The sequence below is a fragment of the Lagopus leucura genome, unplaced genomic scaffold (assembly GCF_019238085.1).
Source record: "Lagopus leucura isolate 7727_CA_CO unplaced genomic scaffold, USGS_WTPT01 Super-Scaffold_100008, whole genome shotgun sequence".
NCBI lineage: Eukaryota > Metazoa > Chordata > Aves > Galliformes > Phasianidae > Lagopus > Lagopus leucura.
In genome coordinates, this window is record NW_024962265.1 from 1930134 (window position 1) to 1942666 (window position 12533).

The 12533-nt window shown below is 46.0% G+C and overlaps 1 protein-coding gene across 1 annotated transcript in view; it reads left to right on the forward strand.

The window, feature by feature from the left end:
- Positions 1 to 12533, forward strand: part of LOC122180603 (plexin-A4) — a 155436-nt gene that overhangs the window by 40659 nt on the left and 102244 nt on the right. Inside the window, exons 2-5 of the mRNA XM_042872344.1 lie at positions 118 to 241; positions 3461 to 3614; positions 6006 to 6105; positions 8337 to 8451. Of these exons, the coding sequence (XP_042728278.1) occupies positions 176 to 241; positions 3461 to 3614; positions 6006 to 6105; positions 8337 to 8451 (435 nt within the window). The 5' untranslated portion in view covers positions 118 to 175. The remainder of the gene's footprint in view (positions 1 to 117; positions 242 to 3460; positions 3615 to 6005; positions 6106 to 8336; positions 8452 to 12533) is intronic.

A 12533-nucleotide genomic window follows, 5' to 3' on the forward strand; every position in this document is an offset into this window, starting at 1 on the left:
GCAGTCCCAAAGGGAAAAGTGTTGACTTTCCATCTGAAATGATTGCTTCTCCCACGTCCTCCTTGTCCCAGCCTGACTTCATGTTAACCCTGTCCATCTCTTTTCCTGTTTGCTCAGGTGCACAAGGAAGGAGCGGTGTGAGCGCTCCAGCGAGCCTCGGAGATTCGCCTCGGAGATGAAGCAGTGTGTCCGGCTGACTGTGCACCCCAACAACATCTCTGTCTCCCAGTACAATGTATTGGTAAGGAATGTTGTCCCTGTCTCCTTCAGGTTTAATCTGCTCATATGGTCTGATAGACCCAGATATGTGCAACCTGGATTCTGCAGGATTGGGAAGGGCTGGCAGCATGATGCAAAGGTGCTCCACAGTCCATTAAGTTCCCCAATGTCTTGCTTGGCACAGTGAAATATTCACCATGGGAGGGCATATTCAGTCCCTGGTTATCCTGGCTGGAAGTGTGGAAAGAGACTTCCCTTTTTGCTGTGAGGAGCTGAGGGCAGATGTGATGGGACTACATGTCCTGCAAGTGCTCTAAGCACACAGTAAGGTTGTCTACTTCCTTGGGAGAGGGATTTGTGAATGCCTGGGAATGGAGTTTAAGCAAGGGACATTGTCACAGTTAGAACTGACCTTCTAGAAAGAGGACAAGTGAGGACTATCATGAATTACTTCAATAAACTTGAAGTCTGCCAAGTCATTTGAGCAAGCATAATTAGCGCATATGACTTTCCTCAGCACAAAGTTGAGCCTTGATGCCCTAGAGCTACTGAAGAAAGCAGCCAATGTAAGCCACGCAGTGAGTGCTGGCCCTGATCTTTATCTGGATGTAAAGCAAGAAGTCTCTGTGGAAGTTCTAACTAGCTTATTGTTTCTCTCCCTACTCATAACAGCAGAATCTTACATGGTGAATTTCCAGTATTCCCCAAAAAGGAGAAGAGATCCATTTTATCCAGGTTATTAGGGCTCTGTCCTTTTGATCATATTAGTTTGGGCTGGAACTGAAGTGATAATTGAAGACCAAGAGCTCTGTATCTGGCTAAGCTGTTGACTAGTCCCACGCTCTGAAAGGTCTACATGGTGTTGCTGAAGGCGTAGCTGCCAGATATCTTCTAGGTGATAGTTTTTGGAGTACTAGGGTTTCTTCAGTGATAATGAAATCAGCCTTTCAAAGCCTGCATGTCCATTCATTACTGCTTTGTTTCAGCCTCTTAACTTTGCTATGACTTTACTTTCCGAGGCTTCAAACAAAATTGATCTGAGACATCTTAAGTCCTTTGGTCTTCTGGGAGTTCAAGGTTCCTTTTTCTTATTCTCTCAGTAGTTTTTGAATTCTTTTATGTTGGGATAAATCCTGGGGGACTAGCTGGCTCAGAATGATTGAAACTGATAACAGAATAAAAGACTTTTGTCTCTGGATTACTCTGGCAGGGCAATCCAACCCCGAGCTTCTGACCTTAGTTGCAATTGTCTAACTGTTGTCCATTTATCTGGGCAACATTGCCATGGGAATCTCATCCCAGACCTGTTTAGACTGGTGTCCCAGCTCATCCACCATCACCACAGATAATCTCTCAGCAAACCCAGAGAAGAGCACTGTTAGATGAATTGGTGGTGTCCTTACTGAGTCTCATCTGGGCAAAGGGATGATACTGAGTTCTTGCCTGCAGAGGCAGAGAAGGTGTGTGTGGCCAGCCAATCTTCTATCTTTTAGTTGTTAACAGAGACTTGCAAAGTTTTATCTGAGTGTTTCAGTAACTTGGGGATCAGTGAGAAGAGAGATTTGTTGGAGTGAAGTCTGTGTTCTTCCCTCATTGCAGAAGCTCCAGAAAAGGCCTGAAGGATGTAGGACTTGTTTGTTCCAGGTGAACCTTGGCTCATGAGGTTTATGGCCAAGCACTGCTGCTCTGTCCTTTGCCATATCTTCTCCATGACCCATCTTTATTCTGCGTCTTCTGTGCACAAACAACAATATTAATTAGGCAGAAGTTTCCTCTTCTCCATCTCTAACAGTATATAGATGAGGAGATAGAATGGATTTAGATCGAGTGATAAATCTATCAAACACCCATACATTTTTCCTAATCACCACCAAAGACATGATTTCCTTTCCCACTGCCGTTCCCATCACTACAAAACAAACAGTTTTCACAAAGGCTTTATGTTATGCAGAGCAAAGGCCCATCTTTGGCCTTTCTATCTTATGGGCCATAAGGTCTAGCATTAAGGGATAGCCCCAGACTTTCTCTTAGTGAGGAAAACACAATGTGAAGAAGCAGTAAGCAAAAGCAATGATATCATCCTCTCCTGCTGTATCACCTGGACATCACCAGCTTATCTTCTGTTCTTTGTACTGGTAGCAAAAACACTTCAGTATGCATTTGTGTCTCCTTTCAGTGGCTGTCACCACAGATGGGGCCTCAGCTTGTTCACAGCCGAGGCAAGTGTGGAGAGTACTTGCATTTGTGCCTGCCTCAAGTGTCTGGCTTTAGTGGTTGACCACAATAGCTCTAAATCTATAGTAGCTCATTAGCAGGTGATAAAAGTACCCTGATATGCTTCTCTGCCTTTGGACATGGCATGTCTGTGATCCAAGGGCAGGCTGGGCAAGACATTCCATGATGGACAGCAGAGGAACCTTAGCTGACCTAATGGCAGCATGAGGGTCCTGCTCTAGAGGAGAAAAACAGCCACATGCTTCTTTCCTTTCCTGACCGTGGGTAATGACATAGCAAAGCCAGTGGGTGCACATGATTAATTAACGTGGGCAATTCCTCCTTCACAGCTTTGTTTATGCATAGCTCCCAAACGCAGTATGCCCCTAAGGCCATCTTTGGTGGGATGGGCAGGAGAAATTTGTTGTGCCTCTAGGGAAAGAGGTTTATTGTGGTGAACTGAAGCCTGTAACTAGACTCTCCTTACGCAGGAACTTGGTGACAGAGCGCTCCCCCATCTGCTGATGCTAGGAGAGCAGGCCGTAGAGAGTTAGACTGGAGCATTACAGTTTCTCTGTAGTCTGCAGAGTGCCTCTTGTGAGTAGTAGTCACCTTCCTCAGAAACCGCGTGCCTTGGGGCCACCAAAGCCCTGGTCTTCACAGCCGGCTCCAAAGACTCCCTGTTTAACCTTACACTTGCATGACAGATAGAGAGCACTCCCTCCCCTCCACTGACCCAGCAGCACTGGGATGCAGTGCAGTTGTCCCTGCATAGCCACGTACCACTTGTGTTGGCATCAGCATCTCATCCCCTTCCCCCTCCACACACACATCCCTCTCCTGAATCGCTGCTTTCTGTTGAAGGAGGATGCTCTCTCTAGCAAGAGGCTCTTTGTCCAACCTCTCCAGTGTAATTCTCTCCTGCTGACCCAGCTCTGTTATTCAGCTCAGTATTTTTTTTCTCTCTCTCTCTCTTTTTTTTTTTCTTCCCCTATCTCTTCTTCCCTCCCTCCCTCTTCACTTGCAGCTGGTCTTGGAGACCTACAATGTCCCTGAGCTGTCAGCAGGAGTCAACTGCACCTTTGAGGACCTGTCAGAGATGGATGGTTTGGTAGTGGGAAGTCAGATCCAGTGCATCTCACCAGCTGCCAAAGAGGTACCACAGATCATCACAGAGAATGGTGAGTACCACACAGCTCTCAGATCTTCCACCCTTCCTCATCCCTTATCTTTATGTCTTTCATCTTGCTTGTTCTCCAAGATTTTGGCATATGGGAGCCTGAAAACAGGTTATGCAAAGCATAGGGGTGAGGGTTATGCTGCCAGTGATTACTACAGTTGTAGCATGAGTGAGCTGAATGCGTGAGTTTATGTGTGAGTGTTGAGCTACACTATCAGTACCTGCTTTTAGGTGCCTATATGCATGGTAGTACATGTCTTCAGACTGCCACCGAGTGGTAGTAGCCTATACTTAACAAAGACGAGAGTCAGATGAAGGATCTCCACTTGCTTATTGCCCAGGCTGGTGTGGTACATCCCAAGTAATGAGATTGGAAATGCTCTCAGCACATCACAACACAGCAGCAAGAAAATCCTGCAGACCTGAACATCCTTTCCACAACTTTATCCTATTCATCTTACCTTTGGATCTGCATGTTCAGTTGTTCTCTCTGTCACTGGCCATTTTTTGCTCCTGTGCTCATGCTCATTTTGTTGCTGGCTCCACCCCTGAATGATTCAGTGTAGAAATACCTTGTCTCTCAGGATGGGCCCCTTATCCCCAGCTTCATGCCCTTTTTGGCTTCCTTTTTCTAATGCTTTTCTTGATACTTTCAAGAGCACCTGTGGCTCTTGCAGAGGTTTGCTATAAAAACCTCAACTCTATTGATCACCTCATGAAGTGCAGAGAGGATGTAGCCATTATACTCCTTGGCTTCTTGTGAAATATTACTGGAGAGCCTCCAGGGATCCCTACAGGCCACAGAAATGAAGTTACACAAGCTGTCACCATCACCTCCCCCTGCTCTCCCCAAGCTGCACACAGCTGCGTGTACTCTCCACTGTGGTCCCAAAAGAAGCCCCCAAAGGGCTGTTCTCATTTTCAGGTCCCATTGAATCATCAACTATGTTTGCTTACCAAGATAGCTGCCAGGAACTATTTCCTTGATACAGACATCTGTCTCAGGCCAGGCTACAATCGACAAGCAAGCAAAAATAGCAATGGAAACTCAAGGCAGAACAAGAGAGAGAGATTTATGTGAAGTGTGGTTTCCAGAGATGCTGAGCACCTGCAGCTTGTATCAACTTCAGCAGCTGGTGCTCTGCACCTCTGCAGAGACCAAGTCTTCCATGCATAGGGCCAGAAACTGGATTTGAACCAAGGGATGTGTGGCTCTGTAGAACATCTGATCCCCGAAGCCATCCAATCCTCACATCCTGTTTTAAAATATATGCAAGACACTGGCAAAGTTGTTAAATATGAAGTGGTTAACAGAGCTGTCAAAACCGACGGCAGCAGATGGGCAGCAGAGTTGAGCACTGGCAGCAAAACGTGCTCAGTGAAGTGTGTGGTTTTGTGTGTGTATGTGGTATGTATGTGTGTATGCCTGTAGGTGGATGAGCTGAGATGAATTGTCAAGTTTACTTTGGCCTGTTTGATTAATGAATCTTTCAGGTTGAGAAGGAAAATAATAGAGGTGAAAGGGCTAGCCAAGCCAAAGTCTTGAATTAAACATGGGTCCCTTCCCCACTAAATTATTGCAATTACTGTACCCAGTCATTTCCCACACGTGCTGAGTTTTGAGTGGTGCCTTTAGCATTGTGAGAAGAGGTAGCACTTGACTGTTTGGCTTGGAAGCAGTGGGAAAGGGGAGTTAGTATCCAGAAGTTGAGGCTCAAACTTTGCTGCTGATGGGACTGCTGTGGAAATGGATTGACACTTCCAGAAGCATACAGAGGCTTATGGATGTCTCTCCCACATTAAACTGGGTTGTTTGTAGCCAAAGACTGGGGTGCATGGACACTGGGGTGAATGACGTGGAATCCCTGCCCTGTCCTGGGTATTGGGCTATATTCAGAGATGATAAATAATGATGGTGAGAAGAAGATATGCCCAATCTCCCACAGGCCCCTTCCTTTGGTGGACTTAAATGAACCTACAGGAATGAAGAACCTTATGGACAGTGCTCTATTTGAATGAGCTTCTTATTCCAGGCATCTCCATCTACTCTTTTGCACTTAGCTTTCCTACTCGCTGACTTCATTTACCACAGTTTTGAAATCAGAGATTTATTATGTAGACCTGTTGATATCATCCAGCACAGACCTTGCTTGCAGTTTTCCAGTGGTGAAGACCTAATGTATCACTGCAATACCATTGTGGAGGCAGATGTACTTTTTGGAGGTCTGAGCTGTAGACAGATTTTATTGCCATTCCTTCACCCTCTGAAGATAAACTAGTTTGTTTACTCAGGACCAGCTTCTTGTTCAGACTGGTGGCATGGCCAGCCAGGGTTTAACTGTGCTAAAGCAGTCACAAACTGTTGTATATGTTGTTTTTTTTTTTTTCCTAGGGGACCATCACATAGTCCAACTCCAGCTCAAGTCCAAGGAAACGGGTATGACCTTTGCCAGCACCAGCTTCGTCTTCTACAACTGCAGTGTCCACAATTCGTACGTCAAGTTCCTTTGATACCTGTTTTTTTCCCAACCCTGGATCTGCCACAGAACCCAGGGAGGCGTGTGTCCCTCAGGAGTTTGGTCAGGTGTGGAGGAGAGCAGCAGTCAGAATGATATCAATAATGATCAGCACAATGCTGTCTCTCCTGGGAAAACCAGAGGTGGCGTAGTGAACGTTTGTTCCACTATGATCCTCCTATGGAGGAGAGCATTGCCTTGAGTGATGGTACATCATCACATGTCCCTCAGGGAAAGGAGGATCAGTGGGAGTTTGCATTGAAGCAAGTCAAAAGCAATCTGTGACTTCAGCAAAGGGCCCTTTTTCCTTCCTAGAAGCAGTTGTTTGTGGATGGTTGGATTCCGCCCAAATATCCGCACCTCCAGCCCTTCTCAGCCCATATCAGTCCTGCCAGCAGGGTCCTGCCCCAGACGTTAGCATGGGTTTGAGCTCCCAAGTCTGGAAGGATGGGAGTTGTGGATTCTGTGTGATGTGAACAGAGTGGGGACTGCCCAGCTGATTTCTTCAAACCCATCTTCTCTATCTTGCAATTTCCTTTCCTGCCCTGTGCCACATTATCATGGGATTTAGCTGGTACACAGCAGCTGCCCCACCAGAGTAAGACTGCCAAAGCAGGATGATGTTCTTCCAGCACATTGATCCACCCCTGAGCAAAACTGAGGGCTCTGTCACCACCACTGAGCCATCAGAAGTGCCAAAAGCAGATAATTACTGTGGCTCAGCAATTCACAAGCAAAGGCAAATCCTATTTCCTTGTTCCTGCTGCTTTGACAAACAGTGTCAGGAAGCAAGTGTTGGGGGGGAGAGGAGGAGAGATGGTGGTGTTAAATATTTATGGCATGTTTTGGTTCCTTACTTGACAAACTATAATACACTATCCATTTTTAATTTGATGTATCAGAGCAAGCACTTGTTACCAATTTGAAGAACAGCTCGCTGTACCAGAGCTGAGAGTGGATTGAAGTTGAACGAGATTTCACAGAAAGACAGGGCTGAGGGTGTGTGTCTGCCTGCTGCGCTTAGCCAAGCTATCCTGGAGGCATTTTTTTCCACTCCTGCCCATTAAAAACCCAGTGGCACATACAGACCAGGAAAATTTCCTTCCAAATCCCCTTCAGGTATTTCAGAGACTGCAGCAGCATGAAGATCTCTGACAGTGAGCAACCAGGAGTTGTTACCATCTAGTGCTTGTTTTGTGTAAACAATTTGTTATGGCTCAGTGTGGTTCCTGGTGGACAGACATCATATCAAATAAATAAAAAAATGTGATGTAGGTATAAGTCAGTGCTGTAAAATAGTCTTGAAAAAGTGTTTGCAGCTCATGCTCTATGAGGACTATGGGTGTAGGAGGGCAAATGGTTGCAAAATGGTGGGACTGGCTCTTTCTTATACTCTGAATAGGTAACTTCATAAATACGCCTTCTGCTACCCAAAAAACTGTTGGGTCTTCCTGTCTCTGCTGAGACAAGGAAGAACACAGCCAAAATATGTGCAGGATCCCCATCACTCTGGACTCAAATCATAAGAAGAAGCCTGTGGGACAGTATATCCTACTTGATCCTGAGCTTGATGCATACCACTTTCTGGTTGTCCTCTGCATGACATTTGAGGGAGGCAGGATGAGAGTGCTGGTGCACCATGACTGCCCTCCATGGGCACCACTATTCTTTCAGCTTGGGCACCTTCTCATGAAGTGTTCACAGCTCTCAGAGCATTGCTGCAGTTTTGCACAGAAGCAGTGAGGCCATAACAGTTTCTCATCTTATCGTGAACATCCTCTGATTTTTAATTTTTTTGTTACACTCAGAATCTTGTTATGGGCAAAAGGGGAGCACAACTTGTGTATGAAGCCAAGGACCTGTTGTAAATCTCATTTGTTTCATTTTGAAGTAGTAACAGGGTAACCAAAATACAACAAAAATATGATTAGTCTAGTTAGAATGAAATTAAAGCAGTCTAAATTTTCTAAATAGTATAAGACACATCAGTCACTGCAAAACCCAGCTCAGGCCATAGCAGGCAAAGTGCCATCTGGAGACCTGATGATATCAGGCCAGTTCAAAGCCTATGGTTTTCCACTAGTATTGTAAAAGCGATGTTTGACAGACTATTTTTATCTCTGAAAAGCACTCTCAACCTACTGGTCTGTCCTGTTTGTAGCAGAGGCCAGCCTGTCCAAGTGACTGCTTTTTCCCTCCATCTCCAGGTGTCTGTCATGTGTGGAGAGCCCTTACCGGTGCCACTGGTGCAAGTACCGCCACGTCTGCACTCACGATCCCAGCACCTGCTCCTTCCAGGAGGGACGAGTCAAGCTGCCTGAGGTAGGCAGGGGCACATGCTGTGTGTGGGGACTTCTCAGAGATCATGAGATGATGTAGCCTTTTTGTTTTGCTCAGACCAACAAACCATGAAGCCTTCTTCAGCTCCAGTCCCACCCTCTCCCTGTTTGGCTTGCCCTCCACAAAACCCTCACTTTTCCCTCCAGATCTCCTCTTCCTCATACTGAAACCCATTTGAAAGATGGTGCTCATCCCCAGCGTGTTGGCACATCATGCAGAGAAGCTCTGCCCAGTGACACAGCTGTCTGTCAACAGCGAAGTGCTGATACCTGCAAGCTCTGCTGAGAGCCATCATATACTGGGTCATAGTCCTTGTCAAGATATAGCCAATGTCCGTGTGCTGTTGGGACTAGCAGGGCTTGGTGGTGGCTTCCATCCGAAAATAAGGCACAACTATAGGGAGTGTTCCACCTCAGGAAGCCATTGCATCTACCAGCAGTGGATGACAAGTCCCTGACTGGAAGCAAGAGGAAATACTGGTCATGCATTTTCACCTAGAGAGAAGAAGAGGATGGTGCCTCTAAGCAAATCTCCAAGCTACTGAGATCTGGAGAGTATTTAGGGCTATGAAAACAATGGCAGTGTATTTCAGCAGTGCTTCGAGGATGTTGGTGGCTTTGTGTGTTTAGTGTCTAATGGCCAGTACACCAAACTGCTTCCAACAGAAGCCAGGGAATGCTTCATTGCCAGTCTCTGAGCTAGAGCTGAACTGGACCTTGGGGCTTAATACAGAGCTGGCTGCTGCACTGCAAATGCTGTCTGGCTGTATTGTAACTAATGAGCACTTGCAGACAAGTGGAGCTCAGGAGAATACAAATAGGAAGCCACTTAATTACTTCCTGGTCAGGAATGGTCTGAAAGCATCCTGGCCTGTCTGGTAAATGACCCGAGATGGCTCGTTGTGTGCCTGGCCCAAGGGACCAGTACCCATTAATAGATCTGATATCTGCTGAACCACTGGGCACAGAGGCGGCTGCTGAAATCTCCATCGACGTGCGCTGCATTTGGAGGCTGAAATCCACACTTCTCCCTGCACTGCTTGCTGGGTCTTGTGTTCTTAAAATATTCCGTTGCCTATCCCCCAGCCTGTGCCCCAGGCAACCCAGTTTCTTGCACCAAAGGACATGCGTGTAATGGTTTCACACTCCTATGGCATCCACTGTCCCCTCCCACTACTCCCTTAACATATGTGCTGGTTGAGATGTCCTGGAGCAGACATCCTGAACTGCACAGGCGTTGGGACAAGTCATAAATATTCACGAGCAGGGAGGTTGCCAGCTCTTTGTCTAGCAGGATTCAGCATTTGCTGTTAACCTGCTGGAAAACTCACTTAGAGCTTAGAGGGTGGATATTTGATACCCTCTGCTTGGTGTGAAGCGGTGCAGAAGGCAGTCCAGGGTTCAGCCCTATTCCAACTAAAAGGAATCTATTACCTTGCATACCTCTCTCTGGTGACCAGCGATAGAACCCACAGGAATGGCATGAAACTGTGACCAGAGAAGCTCGGTTTGGATATGAGGAAAATGTTCCTTAATTAGAGGGCTGTCAGGTATTGGAATAGTCTCCCCAAGGAAATGGTCATGTCACTGCCAGAGTTCAAGAAGAATTTGGACAATGCTTTCAGCCAGCTGGTCTGATATTTGGGTGTCCTGTGTGGAGCCAGGAGTTGGACTTGATGATCTTTATGAATCTCTTCCAACTCTGAATATTCTATAATTCTGTAAAGCCTTTGGCAGAATCTGGTCAGTTTTGGTAGATGCAGTTCTCTGTATCTTCCACATCAGGAACTGGAGGTACCTCACTTTTGAGAGCAGATGGTATTTGCTGGGGCACCGTCTCATCATTTATCTCCTCTGGCAAACCTCTGGCAGGCTTTATGCACTAAGCACAAGACTCATCTTCCCAATTCCCATCTCTTCTCTCCTCCAGCCACTGCGCATGAAAGACCTACAAATGTCAGTGCATCTCCACCTGCCTCAGCTTTGTTGGTATTTCTGACTTTTGTTTCCATCAGAAAGATCGTGTGAAACTCTTCATCATCCCAGTTCCATAGGGAGAGAATCATCTGGTTTTTACTCTATTCCCACTAAGATCTTGTTCTGAAGAACTGGGGAGGAGGCAGTTGACTTGCAGCCTTCTCTAGGCCTCCACTTTTGAGCACACTTTTTCCATCACTGTATGACCTCTCATTGGGTTTCTTAAAGGAGCCAACTTCAGACAAAGAGACAGTTCAAATCTGAGAGGATTTGTCTGCTGATGCTTTCTGTCTTGTATCCCCTTTAATAGATGTGTTTCTACTGAGCTTCAAATACTCACACTCCGATCTTGCAAAGCATCAAGTAAGTGTTCAAACCCTTAAAAGACAACTATTGATCTACAAGGACTGACAGCATCGTGACATACAGGTACATTACAGTGGTCATTGCTAATGATGGTTTCAGCCCCTTCAGCTTCTGGATGCAGCAAATACACATCTGGGCACAAACCTCTTTCTCATGGAAGACATTTGGTTGTCAGCTGCTCAGTTCAGAGCTATTTTTACTATCTGCTGCACAGATTAAACACTTCCCAGCACTGGAAAGAGTGGACAGTATCTGCAAAAATAACGACCTTGCAAAATTGAAGCTATCAGTGACAGCTTTCTGCTTGGCAATGTGAGAAATGTCTTGTACCTTTAGAGTCGTTCTCGTTGCTGTCTGAGGCTCTCAAAGACAATAGAACAGGGGAAGGACAGCATCACCAATACATCTTGACAAATGCATATTTGCCTTCTCTGCATGGCCAGACAGGTTTTGTCAAATTACACTTCAAACTTTATCAATTTACACTTTTGACAAATTACAAAATAAATGCTGTGCATACATCCCACACTTCTCTTAAGAAGCCATCTTCTCACTGACTCATCTCCACTGTTTTTCAGTTTCGCCTTTAGTTCTTTCCTCTTCTGCCCTATACTGAGCTTATTCATTGAGTTCCCTGAACAGCAGAAACCATTGGGTACCTTGAAGCCAAGCCTGGTTCTCCCTTGCCCTTTCAGACCTCCACCCACTTCTTGATGATGTAACGTGACTTGGCAGGTTAACAGGGCTGAGGTGCACTTCCAGCCCTCCCAAAGCTGTCTTCAGTAGAGCTCCCAACAACTGTGAGTGGGTCTGTTTTTAATGGCTTTTCATCTCCATCTGCAAAGCTCCTTTTCTCTGCAAGTGCTTCGACTCCCTAAGGATGCAAAAAGGGTGTGTTCAGCACCATCTGGATATGAGTGCTTCTTAAACCTGGAAGTCTTGAGGACATGCTGATAGGAAACTACTACAAGCGTGGGATGGTTGGACCATCCCATTTGCAGTCCTTCCCTGAGACTACAGAGCAGATTAGCATGGCTGGCTTCCAGGATCATATGGTCTGCTTGTCCCATGAATCTCTCTGCCAAGCAAATAAATATTAGTGCTACTTTGTCACATGAATCAGGGCCAGAAATTCTCTCCCTCTGTAATCATCGTTATTGGCATGCCAAGCCTACTCCCCTCTCTGACACTATGATTTTTACTTTCCCTTTGCTGACACACCTACCTCTGGGTGATTGCTTTCTCTCTTTGCCTGTACAGCATCTCACTCTTGAGTAGGTTGAGGCTTCCCACTCTCCAGATGGTCTGATTGGGCTGGTACCCATCGCCCTGAGACCAGCAAGAAGCACAATGAAGGGAGCCTCATGCCCTTCTGCACTTCTGACTCCACCATTTCCTTAGCATACCTCATCAGCTTGTGGATTTCCATGGGTTCAGCCTTACTTTCAAGTCTTCTTCATGTGCACAGAAAAAAAATTCTTGATTATTATTTTTTTTCTCTTTTTCTTGAAGTATGAGTTCTCAACTAGTGCAGAACACAGGATGAATTCGAGACTGACCCTGGTGGAGAACAGAAGGATGTTGGCCATTATCCATGCTGATCAGAAAGGAAAATGCTGTTTATCTTTGTATAGTTAGTGACCTACTGTCTAAAGGAGCTTTTGAACCATACTGAGGACATTTGTGATCAGCCAGTCCTGGGCTAGGACAAGGCAGCTGCAA